Source organism: Trachinotus anak, unplaced genomic scaffold (assembly GCF_046630095.1).
Source record: "Trachinotus anak isolate AG129_WGS33_773 ecotype Australia unplaced genomic scaffold, CSIRO_AGI_Tana_v1 ptg000001l, whole genome shotgun sequence".
NCBI classification, from domain to species: Eukaryota; Metazoa; Chordata; class Actinopteri; order Carangiformes; family Carangidae; genus Trachinotus; species Trachinotus anak.
This window is the reverse complement of record NW_027273852.1, coordinates 12,986,740-13,007,729: the sequence shown is the minus strand read 5'-3', so window position 1 is coordinate 13,007,729 and position 20,990 is coordinate 12,986,740. Positions and strand designations below refer to the sequence as shown.

Below are 20,990 nucleotides of genomic sequence, written 5' to 3'. Positions count from 1 at the left end.
GATAAAACTAACGTGTCGTGCAAAACTGTTGACGCTAATCTTTTTTTGCACATCTGTCTTGTGTTTTTCCCCATAAATGAAGCACTGCTGTAGCCAGTAATACTGAAGTTATGGACTAAATTACCCCACTACAGACATCTTGGGCTGGGCACCACCTAAAAACATCTGTGTGTATGTTCAGGGTATTTAAAAATGTCTTATGTCAGGATATATTCACTTAATTCTCCTTTTTTTTTTCCTGTAAGCCATATCAGAAGGTGAAGAATCCTGGTGTCTTTTCATTTTATTTTCATTTTTGCCTCCAAACTGTCCAATTTAATAATAAAAAAAGTCCCTTTCAAACCCCATCAAGTGTAATATGTGTGTAGCTGTAGGATGTAAAAACATCAACTCATTACAAACCCTCAAAATTTACAGAAATATTACTGTGGACATGACTGTGGTGTTATGTGTACATTTTGAGACTCAGTTTGTGTTCTAATATCATTAAAATCGTCCTTCAGTATTTTAAAATACTTAATACATTCATTTAATTTTACCACAAATACAATTTTATATTTGTGTCTCTTGCTTTTTTTTTTTTTTAAACTTCCAAAGATTTTATGTGGAGAGTTTTCATCTGCTGTAATAAACAAAGATTTGTTGTGTTGTTTAGATTTGCAGCTTTCAAAACAAAGCTTCTGGTCACCAGAGCTCCGCATCTCAAGATTCACAGCTTCAGTTGTTCAGCAGTGGCTGATGACGATTTGTCACCTTTCAGTTTGAAAAAATATACAAGAAAAAAAAAAAAGAAAAAAAAAGAAATGCCAGTTTATGATAACACTGGTACTTTTCATGACACTGTACTGTACAAATCGTGGGTTGTAACAAAACCTGGCAACCGCGTTCGACAGTTTCAGTTTCATTTCTGGTCCGAAGGACTGTCTGAGGCCTCTTATGTCAGTGTGTGTAAAATCTGCTCATATAAATGCTCCCTGAATTTCAGAAATGTTTTTTTCAACTGCAGAAAAATTGATCAATATTTAGCTACACACATTTAGACACAGAGAGAGACAGCGATGAATTATCACAAGTTGTTTATATATAAAAAAAAAATTAGACAAGTCACAAAGTAGTGACATCACCGAACTTAATGTACAATATAGCATCTCCAATAACAAACATTTCATGACAGACAGATTTTAATGAACAATATCTACATTCAGAACATGATCCCTTCACAGGGAATAAGTTAGCGCTATACAGTGATCTCTGATTATTCACACTGAGAAACATTTATAAACTGCAGCGTACATGAAAAACCCACTAAGAGTTAGACCATGAAGCCATCAGAGACCAGAAAAGACAAAAGCTCATACACAGTCAAGTCCGGGCAGCTGGTGGCAGAACATTTTCTAATGACAGGCTGACAACGGAGAGAAAAATGGCAGACAGGAAGAGAATAAAAAGAAAGAAGTAAGAAAAGAAAAGATGATGAGAAGCAAGTTAAAAATGGACTAAACATCCAGTATGTGAGTGTTTTTGCTTTTTTACAAATAAATAAACCTGTAAAGGGAAAAAAAACAGAGGACATCGAGGTGATTAGACCCTCAGAAAACATTCATTCAAGCTAAACAAGCTGTATGCATTTAGCTTTCGTCCTCTTTCTTTTATTTACAGTAACAGTGGAAATGTAAACTCTTGGGTGAATTAGTGCAGATGAACACAAAGACAACCGTCATCTGTCATATTTGATCATGAATCTTTTCCCATTTTCGATACAAACTCAAATAGATGCATTAACTGAGATCAGTCCTGCTGGCCCATTCATACATCTATTACATTGTGATCACACAGATCCTGCATAAAAAATAAACAGACAAGTGTGTGACTAGAGGAAGATCACTTTACTATACTATGAAATTACTGTATGTGACATATTCGTCTATGCTGTATCTTCACTGTGCAATGGCACCACAGTCAAATCTATATCGTGTGCCATTGTCTTAACGCGGTGCATGTGCGTGATAGAAATGATGGAAAAATACAGCTTTCTGTGAAAACCTGACAAAATACTTGTGAGTACTGATGTTGGCATGACAGCACAGTTAGCCACACGATGCGAGCATTGAGGAGGGCAGTTTGGTGGTGGTTTCAGGTTCAGGGTTTGATGTCAGAGAAGCTTGTGTAGGTCTCGCTGCAGCTGGACGATGTGCTGAGGTTTCCAGAGCCACTGCCTTCTGTTAGAGACACACACATATTGAAGATTAATGATTAATGCGGCACACTTACCTAACAATCATGTGTTAGTGCTCATACATATTTTTATTTTTTTTTTTTGTTTGAATACCTGAGCTGGTGAGAGACTGGTATGACTTGGACTTTCCAACGAGTGTGATAAGATTAGCAGCAGCGATCCAGCCCTCCCTAGAGGTGCTCAGGTTACGTACAAACCTGCGTAGCCAGACACACACACAGTGGTATTATAGTGGAGCTGCTGTAAATGTTTTTATTTCTAATAGGCAGCAGTAAAGGCTGTATGCTCACCACTGTCCATCATCCCCCTCTTTTACCAGCTGCACCATGTCTCCATTCTTCACTGAGAGCTCTTGAGCATTGCTCTTCTCATAGTCGGCCATCACTGTGTATTTTCCAGCACACTGTTCATAGTCAGGAAACAGAGAGGATACACACTGACATTAGAGTCAGGAGCTTTGCCAGATCAAGAGTTACAGTGACGCCTACGATTATTATGTGCTATGAAGGACAAACAATTCAGTCAAAATGTGTCTCATCTTTAAAGCTGCAAAAATCATTACTTTTATATAGGAGTGAACAACTAATCAAAATATTATTGAAATCACAATATCTGCCTAAATAATCACAATGTTTTTTTTTTTTGTTTGTTTTTTGCATATCGTTCAACCCTACTTTTATGTTAACAATGGATCAAATGATGTTTCCAGCTGTAGCTAGTTCAGCAGTCAAAAGCAGACAAAAGACACAGACAAAATTAGTGACGGCCGGTGAATACAGTGCAGCATTTAGCAGCTAAAGTCGGTTAATTTTCTTCAGGGGAGGGGAAGAGCAAAGAAGAGCTAAAATGAGAGTGAATATTAGACTTAAATTCAATCGGTGGCCAGAACTTCTCGTTAAAATAATCATGGTCTGTGTCTGCTGGATGTATAAACGGGACACGTCTAACCTAACAGCTTTATACTGAATGTCAGTGTTGTCTTTACAGCTTGTTCCACTGACCCCAAGTGGCCAAAAAAAGACTTACCTTAACATTAACTACAATCACTACAGACCTAACCCCAACCCTTCCCTACACCACAGGGAATGAAGGGAGCTGAGTCCCCATGGTTTGATTGTGTAATCAGGCTTTTGTCTCCACAGTCTGATTAGTACAGGCTGACAGGTTTGTCACACACAGTGACTCACCAGCTTCTTGCCGTTATCGTCCTCTGGGTCAGAATTAAGAGGATCCTCAGCGCTGGAATAGCCGTCATGCTCCTCTGAGGCATCCAGTGACAGGGAAGCCTTGTTCCAGCCTGAGGAGACGAGGGAAACACAGGTGATTAGTTTACAGCAACATGTAACTTCACCCGCTGTCAGACATGTGAGTGACCTACAGTGAGAGATCTACGAGAGTGAAAGGGTGAAAGGAAGAACAAGATGCTCTTCTGAACCGAGCAGCTAATCCCAGGAATCCCAGCATGACACAACCAGTCCCACAGCTACTATCAACTCTATTATCAATTCTAGGACAGGGGAGACAGACATGCAGCTCTATGTTTTAAACTCTGTGACTGAAACAAAGAAATAAAGTGGCAGGCAGCAACCATGTCTCCATATCAGTGTGTATTTCTTGGATTCTTTCTAAGCCTGAAAGAAACGTGAAGGTGTCAGACAGGCAAAGCAAAAGTAAAGAGAAACTCTCTAGATTTTCGTAGTAGTGAAACAGTGGACCCGACACACAGCCAGTGTGAAGCAGCTCGTGCTAGTGTACCTCTCCACTTTGTCTGTAAGAGACTAGAGGTGCTGAACCACCTGGCCCTGCTCAGGTGGAGGGGAGGAGGACCTGCATCTGAGGGACAGGAGGCAATGGAAACACAGCCAGTCACTCACCCTGCAGCAGCCGCAGCCGAGCCCAGCTGTGCTCAGAAATGAACAACCAACCAGACATGGAGGTTACGCGGTTGTCGCTGAACAGACTTACTAACCTTTGAAGCCGAATGGCGTAGGGTCACTCTGGCGTTTCGTCTTGTGATCGGGGCTTGTGGGGGATCCTACCATGACGCAGGAAAAAGGACAGACGAGGATGGTTGTTGAGGCAAGAGAGAAACCACAACCGAAATACTGACAAGTGAAAAAGCTACAGGACACACATGGTAAACTTACAGCTGAATTACAGGGGTTGAGGAAAAAAACGAAGACAGAGGTAAACTAATTCTAAGAAGGAGAGGGTTGCAAAATGCAGATCGATGTTGCAATGCACTTTAAAAGCAACAATAGATTACACTGGATTGAATAAAGCTGGGCTCTAGAGCTGTGTGATACCTGGAGATGGGAGGACTGTCATGGGTAATGTAAAACTTTTGTCTTCAGTAGTTGAGGGCTCTGTGGAGGGAAGCATGCAGTATTTGACCTACTGACCCAACATCTTGAAAATATATTACGTCTTTACTTTTGTCCTTCATGGACAGTTCAGAAAATAGACACTTATTTGCTTACCCGCCTAGAATAAGATAACAAGACTTACGTCTGCATGGTAAATATATAAGGCTACCGCCAGCAGCTGGTTAGCTTAGCTTAGCATAAAGACTGGAAATAGGAGGAAACAGCTGGTCGGGCTATGTCCAAATGTAACAAAGACCACCTTCCAGCACCTCTAAAGCTCACACACGTTATGTCTAATTTGTTGAAACTGTACAGAAAGTGAGGACTAAAAAGTGACAGGCTGTGGACCATTCCGTGGTCAAGAGCTCCACTAATTGGAAATTCCCTTTTTAATTGTAGAAATGCAGAAGATGGCGTGATGTGTTGGATATGAAATCGACAATGGCCTGCAGTTACCTTTCTGAGCTTTGAGGTTACTGAAGCCTTGTAAAGTAAAGCGCTTTTTAGCCACAGCAGCTCTGTCTGAGGTAGGGCTTGTCACGGCCTCATCTGATCCAGAGGAAAAACAAGAATACGGGAAGGACACAAAGAAGAAAGGAAGGAAGGAAGGAGGGAAGGAAGGTAAAGGGAGAAATTCAATAAAGAGGGAAGAAGTTCTATGTTTCAGTGGAGAAGAAAGAAGTTATGTCATAGGTGAGGAAGCAAAGAGGTGCAGTGGTGAGTGCGGTTTGTATAATACATGCACTACAAATGCTAAAGGAAGATTTGTCGAAAGAGAAATGTTAAAGAAGCGCCTGTCTAACAGGACCTGTCAGTTTCACCTTTTCCTGTGGGCTTTGGTGAAGAAGAGGAGTTGACATCAGGGCTGCAGGGCTCAGCTTTCTTCTCCTCTCCCTTTTTAAAGCTCTTCTGACCGGTCTTGAATGGACTGTGGGTAAACAAAAGTGGAAAATAAGACTGTTTGAACAGTCTCAGGAAGGACTGGCCCAAAGATTGATTATTTAGGGTTCAATAAAAAAAAGCCATCACAAATGAAACTCACCTGAGACTTACAGTTGCACTTGGAGCAGGAGGGAACTGGTCCGGTGCCCTCTGCTGGCTGGCTTCTGAAACACAGAGGGCGAATGGAAACAAAAACAAGGATTTTAATGTCATCATAATTACAGCTAAATGATCGGCATCTCAGTTTCTGGTCAAATATAGATATTAGTGTGATTATGACTTGAAATTGGACATTAATTTAAAAAAAAAATGTGTTGTAATGAGAAGCTTATCTTCTTGCTGTACCTCTGCACGCTTCCAGCTGGGTTGTCAGAACCTTCCTGATCTCATTTACCCAAGTGGTTTTTACTTCAGTTGTTGGTGCCTGAAATAGGACAGTTAAATATTAAAAGGCTCAGTGCAAACTGTGTGACGTTTACCACTGTTTCCTGGAGATAGACAGCCCCATTGTTCCAATACAGTACGTTATACTTAAAAGATAAGCCCTCTCTTTATTTTGTATTTTTCGCATTGTCAACAAATTCATTCAAAGGCTCAGAAATTTCCTAAAACAGCTGGCCACTGCAAACACTACTAAAACAATGGTAAATTGTTTTTAATAAGTGCAAGTGAGAATTTATGGCACCAGGACATAGATGAGGGATTGACTCAAAATAAATTCCAGTAATGAAGGAACATGCTACATGAAATAGGAAATAGATTGTGGCTGTATAGACAACACTTATCAGTAGGATTGTTGGTTTTGGTCATTCCATGGGATTTGTTGACAATTATAAAAATGTAGAATATCACCAGACTCTTACCTGAACAATGTAAACCTCTTCTCGTGAGTTGCACCAGATCTCAAACTTCTTGTTGTCTCCCTTTGCGTTCTCAGTGATGCCCACAGCACTCATCTGTTAAAAAAAGATAACAAGCTAAAAATGTAACACTTCTTAAAAAAATACAAATGGATGGCAGTTTATGACACAAATGCAAGAAGAAATTCACAACATTGCAAATGGATAGGTGCTCACATTCAGAGACTGTTTGAAGCTGTATGAGGGCGCTTTCTCGTAGCCTTCTCCATTCTCCTCCCGCCTCTTGCAGAAGAGCAGGGCTTTCTCATGGAGGAAGAGGTGTCTCTGCATGGGCTTGAAACGGGCCAGATCCTTAACCTTGGCATGACCCTTCTTGTGCTCTGTCCACACGCTGAATGACCCTTGCATCAGCAGCTTCCCCAGCTCGCTCAGATTACCCTGAGAAAGGGAAAGATGCGGTAAGATAGAGCTGATTGACCGCACACTGCATATGTTCTGAAATACTGTATGGAGACAATCATTTTTAATATTAATACATTATTTAAACAACTTGACCTCTTTTTCATTTAATGTGTCTGTTTAATGTCTGTGTTATGAGCCAGTGTTCATCAGGAGAGTCTATATCCTGACATGATGTCTTTCCTCTGAAGTCTATACTTGGAAGCAGCTGCCGAGTTCACATCTCCAAATGTCTTGTTTTGTCTGACCAACAGTCCAAAAATCGATTATTGAGTATGTATTGTATGTCATTTGATTTTGTATTCTCATTTTTATTATAAATGAATTCTTAGTTTATATTTAATATGTGGCCTGTTTGTATTGTTCCATTGCTTTTCCCTTTTTACTGTTACAGTATTCATCTCTCCCTTTTCATATCCTCCTTTGTTGATCATTTTCTTCTTTAAATGACTGAGACAATCATGCAGGTGAGATCATCCCATATCACAGATCAGTTTGGCTTTAACACGTTATCATGTTCAAAGGCTACACTCAGCATTTTTTTGTCCATGGTGCTTCCATTTTTTATCAGTAACCTTTATCAAGAATCTGTTCTGTGACTGATGAGCCTGGATCCTGTTTAACGTCTAACCTCATATCCTGTGATGGCGATGAGGTGCATGGAGTCATTGACGGCCTTCAGGATGCCTAAGATGGAGGTCAGCGCCTCCTGCAGGTCAGCAGTCCCCTCACAGCCCTTACTGTACTTCAGCATTTCCTGTAGTCAGAAAACATAAACAAGAAGCTCATTGCAAAGACAAAAAAATTCAAGTCCCCCAGAAAACACAATGTGACAATCCAGCTGACTTGTTGCTAACAGGCAGTATCATACCTTCAGGAGCAGCTGATATTTGGTTATCCTCTGCACAGGCTTCAGCAGATAGGAATCTAAACCCAGTTTATGCTCCAGCTTTTTCTGACACTCCTGATGCAATGAAACAGAAATGATTATGTTAAATTAAACACACTTGAACAGAAAGTTCAAAAGCAGAATGTGTAACGGTCTGTTCACCTGGAAGAAGGCGCAGTCTGAGCACTGCCTCCAGAGGCTTTCAGAGCGAGGCTTGTTGTGACAGTACTTCTCATAGATCTGCAGGTCTGTCATCTGAGGAAGGAAGTGCAAACGATTTGTGTTCAGGAAACCTCCTCATCAGCACTGCTGGATTCACATCTCTGCACTGAAAATCTCATAATTCACTCACCCTCTCTAGAAAACACCTTCCAACCAACTCTGGGCAGTCAGTGTACTGCTCCAGCTCCCTCAGAAATGTCCTGGGGACAAGAAAATCATGAACGAGTATGAGGAAGAGTAAGACAAAAGAAAATTAATTGAGAATTAATTGAAATGCCTTTTCTATAAAATGCTAAGTCACAGCGCGGGTATCATTGATGACAGCCAGGTGGCGCTCATTCACCTCTTGTGGAAGTGGTAAATTTCGGGCATGTTGCCAAACAGAATCTCCTTTTTGTTCTGCAGAGGAGCAGGGATGAGGTGAGACATAGCTGGATTATCCATCTCAGAGGCATATCCCTGTAACACACACAAACATGAGATTCACAGGCGCAGGTAAATGAAGGTATGAATCCTTCTGTGGAGCGAATAAACACCTGCAGTACACAGAGCAGCTCCTCTACGTAGGCTCTCTCCGTTTCCAGCAGCTCGTTCATCACGTGCCTGCAGACAGACGTAGAGAACAGAAAGTGAGACAGGCAGAAAGGTGAAAAGAGGGAGCAAATATTGGTCAGAGTCAGAAAAGATGGAGCGCTACAGATAATGAGATAACTTTACACACAGTCCATCTGCTGTGTCATTTGATTTCAGATGAAAGAGCAGCGGCTGACCCCCTCACCTCCTGAGCACTGCCAGGTTCTCCTCCTCTTCTGACAGAGAAGCATGTCTGCTGTTACTGTCTCCATTCTGGCTGTTACCCTGGGAATAGAAATAAAAAAAAACACAACATAGGATCAACATGAGCAACAGACAATACAAACGTGAGATAACAAGTGGACATCAGCGTGCAGACACACTCACTTTCTCACAATTGTTCCCAGAGTCCGACTCCGAGCAGTTTTTCTCCTGCTGTGCTCTGTGTGCTGAGGATGAGGACACAGACTCATCATTTTCATCAGTCAGATTAAGAAACATTTGTGGCTTTTTATCTTATTGGAAGTTAGTCACATATAATACAGTTGGTATAAACTGTGATCAGTATAATTGTGAATCTGTACCAGACGACATACTGTTACTTCTCAGCTGTCACTGTCTGTGTTTTTACACATGGACAAATAATCCTATAAACATCCTGACATTTTGCATTTGTTATGAAAAGCAGATGATATGGTTTTAGAGTTTTAATAGTCTAACATATTAAGTATTTGTATTTAAATAAGTAATACTGTTATGGAAGACTAAGTGTAACCTTCATTTCACCAGGGCTTTACTGTGCTGATAGACACACATTTAATCAAAAGAAGTTACAGAAGTTACATTCATCACATCTCATTTTCATCTTGCAGCTACAAATTCTTTAGTCAGCAAACACAAAAGATGTTGATGAATTTTAGTATGTAGGATAAATCGATATTATTATTTATAATATTATATATTATAAAAAAAAGAAACATCATCCTGCCCTGAAAATGCAAAAGTTGCCCTGAAGAAAGCTTTGTACTGCTGTGCATACGTTAAATGCTATAGCAAGAATTTCCTGATGAAACAACCAGTAGAATAAAGCATCTTTCATTCCTTGTTAGAGGACTACGTACTTTGTGTACATTTTTGTTTATTATATTTAAACTAAAAACTTTTCGCAGAAGAAGAAGAAATATATATATATACACATATGAGTTATACCTAGTGCCAATAGCCTTTGCGTCATGCAAAGAATAAAGAAAATAAAATCCTCTAAGTTTTTGTGAAAACTGACCAGGTGAGCTGAGAGGGGATTTGATGAAGGCCTCAGGTCTGGGGGCTACCGGCTGCACCGGCCTGGTTTGTTTGGCTGCTAGCTTCTTCAGGCTGACCCTCCTCTTGTCAAACATCTCCTGCATGGACACCTGCTTCTGGAAAATCCTCTCCACTTGGTCCTGACACACAGGAAGTCATCAGAGGAGTGTCAGTACTCTACATTAATACTTGGTGCTTGCTTCAATAATTTTTCAGTCGGCAGATAATTTAAATTAATGTTTATATTTGTTAAATATATTAGCATCAATAAAGCATATATAGCAATAATGACATATATAGCAATAACTACATCAAGTTCTTTGTTCTTTGGTTGGCCCTCTTACCTTGAACTGCTGGTTGAGCACGGCCTCATATTCTGTCCAGATGGTGCTGAGGTCTGTCAGCTGGTTCTGGCCTGCATTATCCAGATAACGCTCCAGCTCCTGCAGGGCTAACTCAGCCCCCTCGTGTGACTGACACTTGTCTACTGGCTGAGAAGCCAGCAGATATATACCATCATCAACCCATTTAGAAGCCTGAGGAGGACGGAAGAGGGGGTGGGGTCAGAAACAAGACAAGGGCACTACACCAGAGGTGTCTGTGTGTGTCGTCTTCTCACCCTCTCCAAACAGCGATGCAGCTCCATGGCTTTGAGGAGATGGTCCTTCTTGGCCCTCAGGCTGCTGCTCACGTTCTCGCTGATCGCTCTGAGCTCGCTGCATTTGGGCTGAATGGAGTCTTCAGCATAGTGCGAGTTCTGGATAAGTTCATCACCTTCACGAGATAAGGCCAAGGCTCGATCCAGCACCTCCTGTGGAGTAGTGTGGCGTGATAGTTAGTACCTCTGCCAGGGGTCTTCCTACAAACATCATCCGATTTTAACCTCATCTCCTACACACCTTAATGACCCTGAAATCTGAAATCTTTTTACATATTTGATATTCTTTACATTTTTCCTATATTGGTTGTGAATTTTTTTGGAGATAAACTCCCAACACTTTTGAGTCCACTGAGCAATTGTGACCACATTTTTAGGAGACATATTAACTGCTAAAATTTATGATGCTGCTATAGAGCAATTTAATTGCCCAAAAAGAGGATTTTTCTTTTTGCTCCTCTCTGAAAATCAAGGCCATCATCAACACGCTTCATATGTGTATTTTGATCCAGATTAGGATGAAACTGAAAAATTTTAAAAAATGAATGCTCAGCCTTTGCAGAGCAATACGCTCAGCTCAATATTTGAAACTATTCTCAATCAGACCTGATTCAGGAAGGTACTATGGAGATACTGCCACGTGCAGTTTTAAGAAGACGATAAATTTGCAGTAGTTCCAGCAATTTGGAACAAAATATAAATTTCTATAAATTTTCCAACCACTTGATGACAAAAAGTCTACCAGACTATCAGCTTTACTGAAGTGACATGATTATATGAGAAACAGTGATTTATTATAAAGACACAAACAGAACTGAGAATTTAACAAACCTAGGTATTATTCACCAGCTTTTTTCGTGCCGTGGTTAGACAACGCTTTGACTGTGAGGGGTCGGGTATTACTTACACACACTCGCTCCTCATAGGTGGTGAGTTCACAGAAGATGTGTTCAGCGTGGGCCGGGCTGATCCCAACCTCAGAGAAGGTTGTAAGTTTCTCAGAAACCTGATCCAGCAGAGCCCTCACCTGCAGCAGAAACACCACGGTCAGTTTTCCGGTTTAAACAGGGATCATGTTGACTGAGGTCTAGTTCGGAGGATTTCACCTGAGCCAACAGGCTCCAGCTCACCTCTCTGTAGTTGTGCTCAAAATGGCGCAGTTGGAGACACTGCTCCAGTTTGGTCTGATGCCTCACCCAGAACTCATCGAAAGCCCTTTCTGTCTCATCCAGCTGAGACAGCAGTCTGACAGAGGAGCAGAGGAAGAGATGAGAACAGTAAGAGACACAGATGGTAAAAAAAAAAAACCAGGCAGTTAAGTAGAAAAAAAGACAGTGGAGGGAGAAATGCAGTACAGATGCTGACTGAGTTATTTGGATATTTTTCTGTGTTTGTGTGTGTGCATGCTATGTAGAGCTAATGCCTGTTGACAAGGGAATCAGTGCCTTCAGTGCTGCTCAAAATACTGGCTGACCTCAAAGCACACTGCCTTGGCGAGTGTTGTTGCGACTGTACTGATGGAAGGAGATGAGACAGCCAGGAACAAATCACCTGCCATCAAAAAAAACAAAAGTCTCCTGGCTTTACTCTTTGTTATACAGACTCTCAGTGGTGCATCTGATTCAGTAATGGTGCTACTATATGTTTAGTCCAACTTACTCAAGTACAGTGTTAAAAACTGTTGACTTCAAACACTGACTTTTCCTCATCAATGGTAAAAAAAAAAACAACTCACAGCATTAATGTAAGAACTGCAGTGTATGAAATGGAGACAAGCAAAGAAGCTGTAACTACAAATGCTTGGTACTTTTGCTTGATGATTATCAATTAAAATGATCAGATACAAAATAAAAAATTATGTGACTATTTTCTTTCAACTTTCTACTTGAATAAAGAGAAAAACACACACACAATAATTCATAATGATAATTAAATGCATATTTTTCATTCGGTTTCTGACTTGTTATTGTATTGTACCCATAGCCTTATTGTTATTGAAACCTGAGCTTTTGTGTTAAATGATAAAACTTCTGACTTAATATCACTTCCTGGTTTCTGTAGTTCCCATGATGGTGATCTTGATTTATTTCTTTCTCGAGAGAATCAGCTTGATTCTTTCTGATTCCCTGCAGCTCTATCAGCTCTTGTGGTTCTAACCTTTGCACTGTAGCTAGGTTCTCTAGTTCATCCTGGTTCATGTTGTGGTCGGGGTCTCGCACTACAGGCTCATTGATGCTCTCCAACAGCCTGCTACCCTGACCCAAAGCCACCAGCAGGTACTCCTAGAGACACCCACCAAGACAGAAGAAACCATGTGGATAATCCAAACAAATAACTAATATTTTGTATAGAAATATACAGAGAAATAAGGCAGAAGTGTGTATGTGAATATGAATGGCATTACCTTCATTTTGTCTTTCTTGTCCGTGTGTGTGCTGAGCAGGATGGTTGTGGCCTGGATTTCATTTGGGAGTTCAGTTTCAGCCAGCTCAGTCCCAAACGACTGCAGGGTCTGTGCTGTTTTCTTTACCATCAGCGCAAAGCCTTCAATAGCCTGATGTGTACAAGACACAACAGAGATTGTTTCCATGCATACTTGTGATGATTCAAAAAGATTTGCAGTGCCTTTATTTTTACATTCAGGTGGTGCAGTATGATGCTGATATGATGAGATGTAAGGATATTTTTCTTAGACTGAATATTTCACAGCTGCATCTTTGGTACTTTTTATGATTTTACCAAGGTGCAGACTTTTATGGAGGGTTTCCATCCTAAACTAGAAACACATGGCTTGTTATATTAACTTTCATCATACTCTCTTGGCCTGAGCTTCTTAAATCTGACTCATGATCCTCTTTGTCTCCTGTTTATTTCATTTTTGTTTGTACTTCTCACCTTCTACGTGTACTCATTTCTTTTATTTGTAAGGCTCCTTGTAATGGCTGTGTGTATTGTTCGGTGTGAGGTGGCGTGAACTGTTCAGTGTACATACAGTGCGGTGAGAGATCCACTTCTCATGGCAGTACTCCTGTGTTCCCCCGAGTTCCTGGGTCAGCTGGGTGCGGTCGATGTACGAGTGCAGCTCAGTTATAGAGCTCAGCATGATCACCTGAGACAGAGACACGCGTCATTTCATTATAAATGAGATCAAATGTCCATGTTTAACATATATGTGTGATGTATACACCATGTTTCCACCAGTGAGAGAGTGACTTCACGCACCGGCACCTTCATCTTGAACTCATCCTTGTTGAACTTGAAGAGGATGTCGGACAGTGTGCGCTGCACGAGGGTGGTGGGCCTCAGAACCAGGACCAGCTGGAGGTTCCCTGGGAAGGATCCCTGAAATTACAGAGGAGATAAAGACTGTCACTGGTGCAACAAAGCAGACAGGATCCTCCTCCACCGTGAGTCAATTATACATCACACTTCAGCCGGATGGACGCGTCCCGTTCTTTTTTGCTGACAGCCAGCACTTCCTCTGTATTATGCTCTCCTTTTGTCTCTCCCTCTGTCTCCCACGTGAAAACTCTCACTCAAACACATTCGAACACGTACATGGAGTGTGTGGAGTACAAGTGGATGGGGAAGGTGTGGGGGATGTGGGATCCTCTGGCAGACACATTAATCTTCATGTCCCCAAGATGCTTTGCATGAATAACAAGGTGGAAAGACCCACCACCAAAATGTTGATGCATTTGTTAATGCAGAATGATTAATTTTACTACATTTTACTATACATTTTACTTTTGTAACCCCCCTTAGAGGCAAATTTATGATTTGTGATTATCAGCTGTGTAAATTCATCTCTAACAAACATACTCAACATAAAGCAAAGTCACAAGGCTAAAACTGTTTTACTGGACACTATTGGAACATCCCTCTGAATCCTCCTTATATTTATCATGCTATGTATCCACCATACGCTAAACTCAGCCAAGAGAACCAATAAAATGCCAATTAAAATGTCTGGATTGACACCCACCGACAGACTAAGAACTGCTGTGAAAGCAGTTGGATGACAGTTGAGGGTGGACACTGATCTCCCTGCCTGAGGCAATCCAACTATTAATGCAGCTTTAATTAGCTAATGACCTAAACGGATGCCTTGCCTGATTGGCCGTCCTCCCCAAGTGAGTTGAGGAATGCTGGTTTCAGCAGAAATAAAAATGAAGACACTGATAATCAAAGAAGACACTTAGGATTTGCACTGTTAATGGAATTAATAAATCTATTCAGTGTCTGTCCTTGCTGACCCCGTGGAAGGAGAAAAATTGTGTTGAAAATAGTAATTCACCATCTGGAGAGAAGAAAACCACAATCTGTGGAACACAGCTGTTTTTATATAACAGCAATAGTAACAGGAGGTGTTACCAAAAAAGAACTAATATTCAGTGTATTTATGGTTAATGGTTTTGATAATGTTGTGCAGTCTGGTAAGATTCCATATTATTCTTCTTGTCAATAAATCACATGAAAAGACTTAAATTAACAACTAATCCTGATGATCTCACTAACAAATCTTCCCTGTGCCGTCAAAGCCTCATATATCTTATTCCTCTGTGCCATGTAGCTGTGTTGTCCAAAAACGCTTAAAAACAAAGTCACTGCACTGCACTGGGTGACATGTTTTTCATTATGATGAACATGTGCACTGTAGTTTACTTTAAGACAATTTCTGCTGTTGTGAATCCTCAACAGTCTCCAACTGTAACTAAACATGTTCCCTTACATCTGGAGAATATGATTTGTAAGCGGGGGCGTCTCTGTAGCTCCACAACACTTAAGATGCTAACAATGCACAGCAATGCTTCTGTGATTTTTTTGCAGCTCTTACGATTAGGATATTGCATTTGGCCATATTGCAATTTTGATAATATTTCAATTCACTGTGCAGCCCTAGTGCCAAGCTGTTAACCCCTTAACAGAAACTCCCACTGTTGTCCGCAACCCAAAATGAAAAAGCTTCAGCCCTTTTGATCACAGTCATAACCTTGGTTGATTATAAAAGATGCTGAACAAACATGGTGGAAATATTTTGGGACAAAAAAAGTGGATGTAAGTTCTGTAGCAGCACCTTTTGTGTGGGAAAAACTGAGCCATAGTCACAAGTCTTAAGCAATTCTGTGTCAACAGCTGTTGCAGTCATGTGGAGATCCTACAATGCTTAGAACTGAGAGAATCAGAAGCTGTCAAAAAAATGTACGATTTGTCAAGTTTGTAAAGATTGAGTCTGGTACAGACCAAAACACACCTGAAGTAGTGATACCAAGCCCAAAGCAACACACGGGTGGGATTATTTAGACTTCTTTAAAGATGAAGCTACATACTCATGTTTGCTAATTTGTCTTATGTAGGAACAAATGAGTTTAGGGGTAAAGGCCACAGACAGGGCGGAGAAGCAGGGAAATATTGAGAAACAAACTAATTCGCTGCTGATTCTGTTCTTTTGGAGAATATCTCTCCATTTACCCTTTAAATGTATATTGTAACCATTCAACCATGCTGCTTAGATCTGTGATCACTGGGAGTCGCGGTCATGGTCTACTTGTTCTTTGTCACACACACACACACACACACACACACACACACACACACACACACACACACACACACACACACACACACACACACACACACACACACACACAGGACGGCGTGCTTCAGCAGCTGACACTGTAGACTTCTTTAGGATCAGCCTGTAAACACACATCGTGCCTGTCATCAGATCAAACTCAGCCATGCACAGGAGCCGGTAGCTCCTTGAAACACACTGACCCACATTCACACAAGCACATGTGTACACAAGTGTGATCGTGAACACAGACACAAAAAGACAAAAGACAGAGAGAGTCATTCAACAGCAGAAACGCACTCCCTCAGATCCACACATCCACGTACATGTACACGCTCACTGAATAACCTAAATACATCAGTGTGCTTTGAATATGATTCAATATATGATTTAATATATGATCTAGTCTCCACTAGAAAGAGATAGTCGCAGTGTAGAAAGTCCAGTTTTGATCACAATGTATTTAGCAGTCTGGATGAATCACCCCAAACAGGACATTACTGCAGGGATGACTGAATGCCCCCTCTTACCAGCCTGTCAGCCCGTTAAAGTCCCCCTTGTGGGATTAATAAAGCTTGATTTAATTTGAAATGAGTGAGTGGGTCTCCCATGTCTCTGGAGACTGTGGGTGGTGATATTCATCTCTCATTCTCTTTTAGACATTTCATACTTTCATGTTGCCCTCTGGGATAACATATTATTTTGATACCATTAACAATACATCTGTGAAGACCTGTCCAATCCAAAACACCTATTTGACCACTTTTATTCACTGCAATATTTCTGAAAAATGCTAATGTTTATTATTTAGCAACAACAATAATGTCTACACTACACTGGCAGGGAATATACAGTAAGGCGAGTGTTACTATGAGTAGAGCTGATAAAAACAGGGTGTTAGTCCATTGTTTCATCCCAAAAAATATGCTGAGAGATTGTATGATGTCTCTCTCTCTCTCTCTCTCTCTCTCACACACACACACACACACACACACACACACACACACACACACACACACGAAAATATAGATGCACCATCTCATTGTCCAGAAGAAAGGACTGAAACAATGAGAAGGAGCAGAAGATAGAAATGAAATGATTCGCTCTGATGACCGACAACTAGATTTCCCTCAGTCAGCAACATAAATTATATGTCACATGTTGAGATGAACCATTAAGGCCTTTTGCTTCAAAAAATGTGTTTTCTTGTCAATAGCAAATGAAGAAGAGATGAGTGAGATTTCAGCAAATGAGTGAACAAAAAAAACTCATTATCTCCTTCTGTCTTTTTTGGCATATGACTGTTTATTTTGCCCCGTAGCTATGGAAACACATGGCAGGCTGTGATGGTAATGGGACAGAGTTCAAGGATGGTGTTGGCTCATATGAACTCCCCAGGGTGGTGGTGATGATATTAGTGGTGGAGCTGCCAAAGAGAGACGGGGATGCTCCAACACCTCTCTGTGGCCTTGCACCCTCCCCATGGGTGAGGGTGCAAGGCGGGGGCCTCTCAAAGCCCGGTCCTCTCGTCTCAACAGCTGATAAAAGGGCTGAGCCTCTCCCACACAGACACAAAGACACTCACAACAAGGACAATACACACAGAAAGAAAGTGCAGGGTCACATCTGCAGACACAAGGACAAACTTACTGCAATACGAAGCAGGGTCCCCTTAACAGCCGCCCATTTGTCTTGCCGGCGATCAATGACCAGGATGAAACCCACGCCTGTCGACGACAAGCTGGAACACACAGAGAGGCAGCATGTTCAACACAAATTACACACTGGTCTGTTTGACCCACAGAGATAGTTCAGGGGTCAGCACCTCAGTGAACGGCAAGATCAGATCATAAACTTTAACCAAAGAGCCACTTTTAAAGACAGAAAAGTGGGGACACAAAAAAAACCAAAACAAAAACATTAAAACATACAGTGAAGAAGCAAAGTGCTTGTTCACAGTTCACTTGTTTGTTATGCTGCTCTTTATCTTCTTAGACAGCTGGTGCAGTCCATAAAAGAGAGGCTCTGAAGCACCTCCAGATTTCTTGGCCATCAGCCTCCAGCCCCCCTGTTCTCTCCCTGCGCACCCCCTTCCCCCCCCCCTGCCGGCTCTCTGGTCCCAGAAGAGAGGGGGGCTATACACCAACAATAAATGACAATCACATGCACAGCTCATCCCCTGCGCTTACCTGAAAACATGATGCATCTACAGCATAGGTGACACATGGGCACTGTACTTTTCCTGCAGAAAAATCCCAGTAATCTTCAAGTATTTGCTTTTATATCAGGCCATTCTACAGCTATAAACTGTACAAACAGGGTGGCAGCAGATTAAAAGGGCACTTCTTCTGACAAAAAAGACAAAATAAAAAACACAGGAGATGAGTAGATCCCAGCGTGTGCTGTGTTGTTTGAAGGGGAGGGAGACCAAATGCCTCACACCATCACAGAATCCAGCCTCTGCATCCCCTGTGCGGCATCTGTAAGCCGTCCAATGAGACACTGGGAGCTGCTGGGACACAAGCCAATCACAAGATGGCTGCAAAGTGATGAGCAGCTCTAGTGGCTAATCAGCAGATCTTTACAGAAGTGTGTGTGTGTGTGTGTGGGGGGGGCAGGCTCAAAGAGGATGTAAACCATAAGCATGAGGGTTTCAGTTATTAGGAAAATACAGAATGTTTATCCATGTCTGCCTCTCTGCTTTATCCATCTCTCTCACTGTTACATTTACATTCATAATGACTCTCATCCTTTTTTCCTGCACTTTCCCTCCTCTTTCATCTTGTTCTATTCTCTTCCTCCACCATCCCCACTTCTCAGCTCTGCATACAATCACCTACACAGACTCTCACAGCCACTCGGGCTTTCAAAGCACAATCTGCTTTACATCTCAGCCGCAGAGGAGGAGAAGGAGGAGGAGGAGGAGGGGGAGGAGGGGGAAGCGGGACAAGTGCTGTTCTGCCTCTGAGACATTTACAGCTGCTGAGATGAGAGGGTGGTTTATGGTGAGCGTGTAAGGACAGAGAACATCAGAGGAGCGTGATGAAGTGGTCCTCCGCAGCTGCTACTAAACCACAATGACCCAAACTGCGTGTCAGCCAACCGCCCTCTTTATTTTTTCAATAATACACGTCACAGTACATTAACACGTAATGTTTGTTATCTTCTGTTTCTCAGTTGTGTTGGGACAGTGGAAACTAGCTTTTGAGCTAAACCTAATCAAAGCCACATTTTCTCCGGTGTTTTCAAAATATTGATAAAGGTTTACAGTCCCTTATAAATAAGCAAATAAACTGTGTTTGTGATTCAGTATTTGGACTAATACAGGACTTTCACTGTATCAAAACACAGTTCAAGGAACAATTTCTAATTTTGTTTTGAAAACAAAGGTGATTTTGAATTCATGAAAATGTAAATGGACACATTATTATTATTATTATTATTATTATTATTATTATTATTATTATTATTATTATTTTGTGTTGCAAACAGACACTGTCTCAAACATAAACTGCTTAATTTAAAAATGCATAGGAATTGCCAGATGATGTTGTGGCTGGGCATGCGTGACATATTAGTCCTAATAATAATTGGATTGCTCAGGTCAAAGTGTGTAGAAGCACCACAAGCTGTGAGTTGAGCTGTGACAAAGCTCTGCCTAATGGCAATGCAGTACTGAGGGAAATTTGCTGCATGAATGCTTATGCAGACATAGCAATACCCAAACTGCTGCACCCCCCTCCTCCTTCTGAAGTATGAGCTGAGAAAGTGACTGGTAAGGGCACTGGTATATTAAATTAAAAACAGATTAAATAACCATGAGCAAAGAAAGCATAACAATTTTGGCCAGATATCTCAGTATTACCTGTATTTGTTTAAACATAAAACCAGTCAACCGAGCTAGATCCATGTGTGAATGCACATATGCAAAGCCAAGGAGCATAAAAAGAAATAAGAAGAGAGACAGGAACATCATCTGTGCAAGGGAACAGCTATTAGTTCATTTACTGTGTTTTCAGATACAAAGCCTAATATAAATGAATTAGGATCCAGAAAAACCAAACAAGACAAGAAATTGATTCAATATTAAACACACCCAAGCAGTCAGCCTCAGCTTTAATGAAAATGACATTTATGATTTATAAATATATGATTATAAGAATGTATGGTGTGACATAATTAACATTAGAAATCATGTCTGTAATGAATATTGATCCCAAGGTATTCATTTCAAACTAGCAGCAGCTGTTCAAGGTCGTAATACACAGATCCAGGACAATTGCCCTTGGTTGTGGTCGGTCCCTCAGGTAGCTGCAGCCATCTGTTTCTGTGTTCACAACAGCTTCTGTGGACGACCCTCCTTCAGATGACCTGTAACCTCTACAGACCACGGAGGAGGTGAACTTAAAAATAGTATTTGTCCGTTAGCTGCTGTTCTGCTTGGCTTTGGGGGAGAGTTGAGCAGTAATACAGCGTATGCAAGAGGAGGTAAATCCTGATTGAAATTATAACGGTCTTGGTCATGCTGAAGTAGGAAGCAATAATTTAAGCAACATGGGACCAGATATACTGACATAAAGCCCTTTAAACACAAACACATGTACTATATGCCTTAATATAGATGCATGTCTGTGTGAGCAATTCATCACACACACACACACACACACACACACACACACACACACTCAACTGCTGCAGAACACTGCTCAGCTGTCTGTATGCATTATTCAGATTATAAAAGTCAGAATTGCTGCAGTTTCTATTTTTGCACACTATTCCAGGCAGGATGAAGAAAGGGTCTGACAGACAGGAGGAAGGGCTAAATCAAGAAACGGAAAATTGTGAGGAAAATGTCAAAGAAAGTAACAAAAACAAACAGGAAGAGGGGACAGGAGATTGTCTTGTTGG

General features: G+C 41.2%; 1 protein-coding gene across 9 annotated transcripts in view; it reads right to left on the bottom strand.

The window, feature by feature from the left end:
- Positions 1 to 1,059: 1,059 nt before the first annotated feature.
- Positions 1,060 to 20,990, bottom strand: part of mcf2lb (mcf.2 cell line derived transforming sequence-like b) — a 40,608-nt gene continuing 20,677 nt past the window's right edge. For 4 of the 9 annotated variants that reach the window (XM_071477950.1, XM_071477942.1, XM_071477965.1 and 1 more), the window contains 31 exons: positions 17,733 to 17,823; positions 13,730 to 13,849; positions 13,500 to 13,616; positions 12,912 to 13,061; positions 12,665 to 12,789; positions 11,638 to 11,752; positions 11,415 to 11,534; positions 10,469 to 10,660; positions 10,194 to 10,385; positions 9,830 to 9,989; positions 8,935 to 8,996; positions 8,753 to 8,832; positions 8,511 to 8,577; positions 8,318 to 8,433; positions 8,105 to 8,174; positions 7,915 to 8,007; positions 7,735 to 7,827; positions 7,495 to 7,620; positions 6,621 to 6,842; positions 6,408 to 6,500; positions 5,890 to 5,968; positions 5,645 to 5,708; positions 5,424 to 5,530; positions 5,059 to 5,151; positions 4,543 to 4,602; positions 4,206 to 4,271; positions 3,992 to 4,069; positions 3,424 to 3,533; positions 2,527 to 2,639; positions 2,330 to 2,433; positions 1,060 to 2,219 (listed from right to left, as the gene is read on the bottom strand). In XM_071477950.1, coding sequence (XP_071334051.1) covers positions 2,140 to 2,219; positions 2,330 to 2,433; positions 2,527 to 2,639; positions 3,424 to 3,533; positions 3,992 to 4,069; positions 4,206 to 4,271; positions 4,543 to 4,602; positions 5,059 to 5,151; positions 5,424 to 5,530; positions 5,645 to 5,708; positions 5,890 to 5,968; positions 6,408 to 6,500; positions 6,621 to 6,842; positions 7,495 to 7,620; positions 7,735 to 7,827; positions 7,915 to 8,007; positions 8,105 to 8,174; positions 8,318 to 8,433; positions 8,511 to 8,577; positions 8,753 to 8,832; positions 8,935 to 8,996; positions 9,830 to 9,989; positions 10,194 to 10,385; positions 10,469 to 10,660; positions 11,415 to 11,534; positions 11,638 to 11,752; positions 12,665 to 12,789; positions 12,912 to 13,061; positions 13,500 to 13,616; positions 13,730 to 13,849; positions 17,733 to 17,823 — 3,358 coding nt within the window. In that variant the 3' untranslated portion in view covers positions 1,060 to 2,139. The remainder of the gene's footprint in view (positions 2,220 to 2,329; positions 2,434 to 2,526; positions 2,640 to 3,423; positions 3,534 to 3,991; positions 4,070 to 4,205; positions 4,272 to 4,542; positions 4,603 to 5,058; positions 5,152 to 5,423; positions 5,531 to 5,644; positions 5,709 to 5,889; positions 5,969 to 6,407; positions 6,501 to 6,620; positions 6,843 to 7,494; positions 7,621 to 7,734; positions 7,828 to 7,914; positions 8,008 to 8,104; positions 8,175 to 8,317; positions 8,434 to 8,510; positions 8,578 to 8,752; positions 8,833 to 8,934; positions 8,997 to 9,829; positions 9,990 to 10,193; positions 10,386 to 10,468; positions 10,661 to 11,414; positions 11,535 to 11,637; positions 11,753 to 12,664; positions 12,790 to 12,911; positions 13,062 to 13,499; positions 13,617 to 13,729; positions 13,850 to 17,732; positions 17,824 to 20,990) is intronic. The other 5 variants (XM_071477960.1, XM_071477972.1, XM_071477976.1 and 2 more) reach the window with 5 other exon arrangements.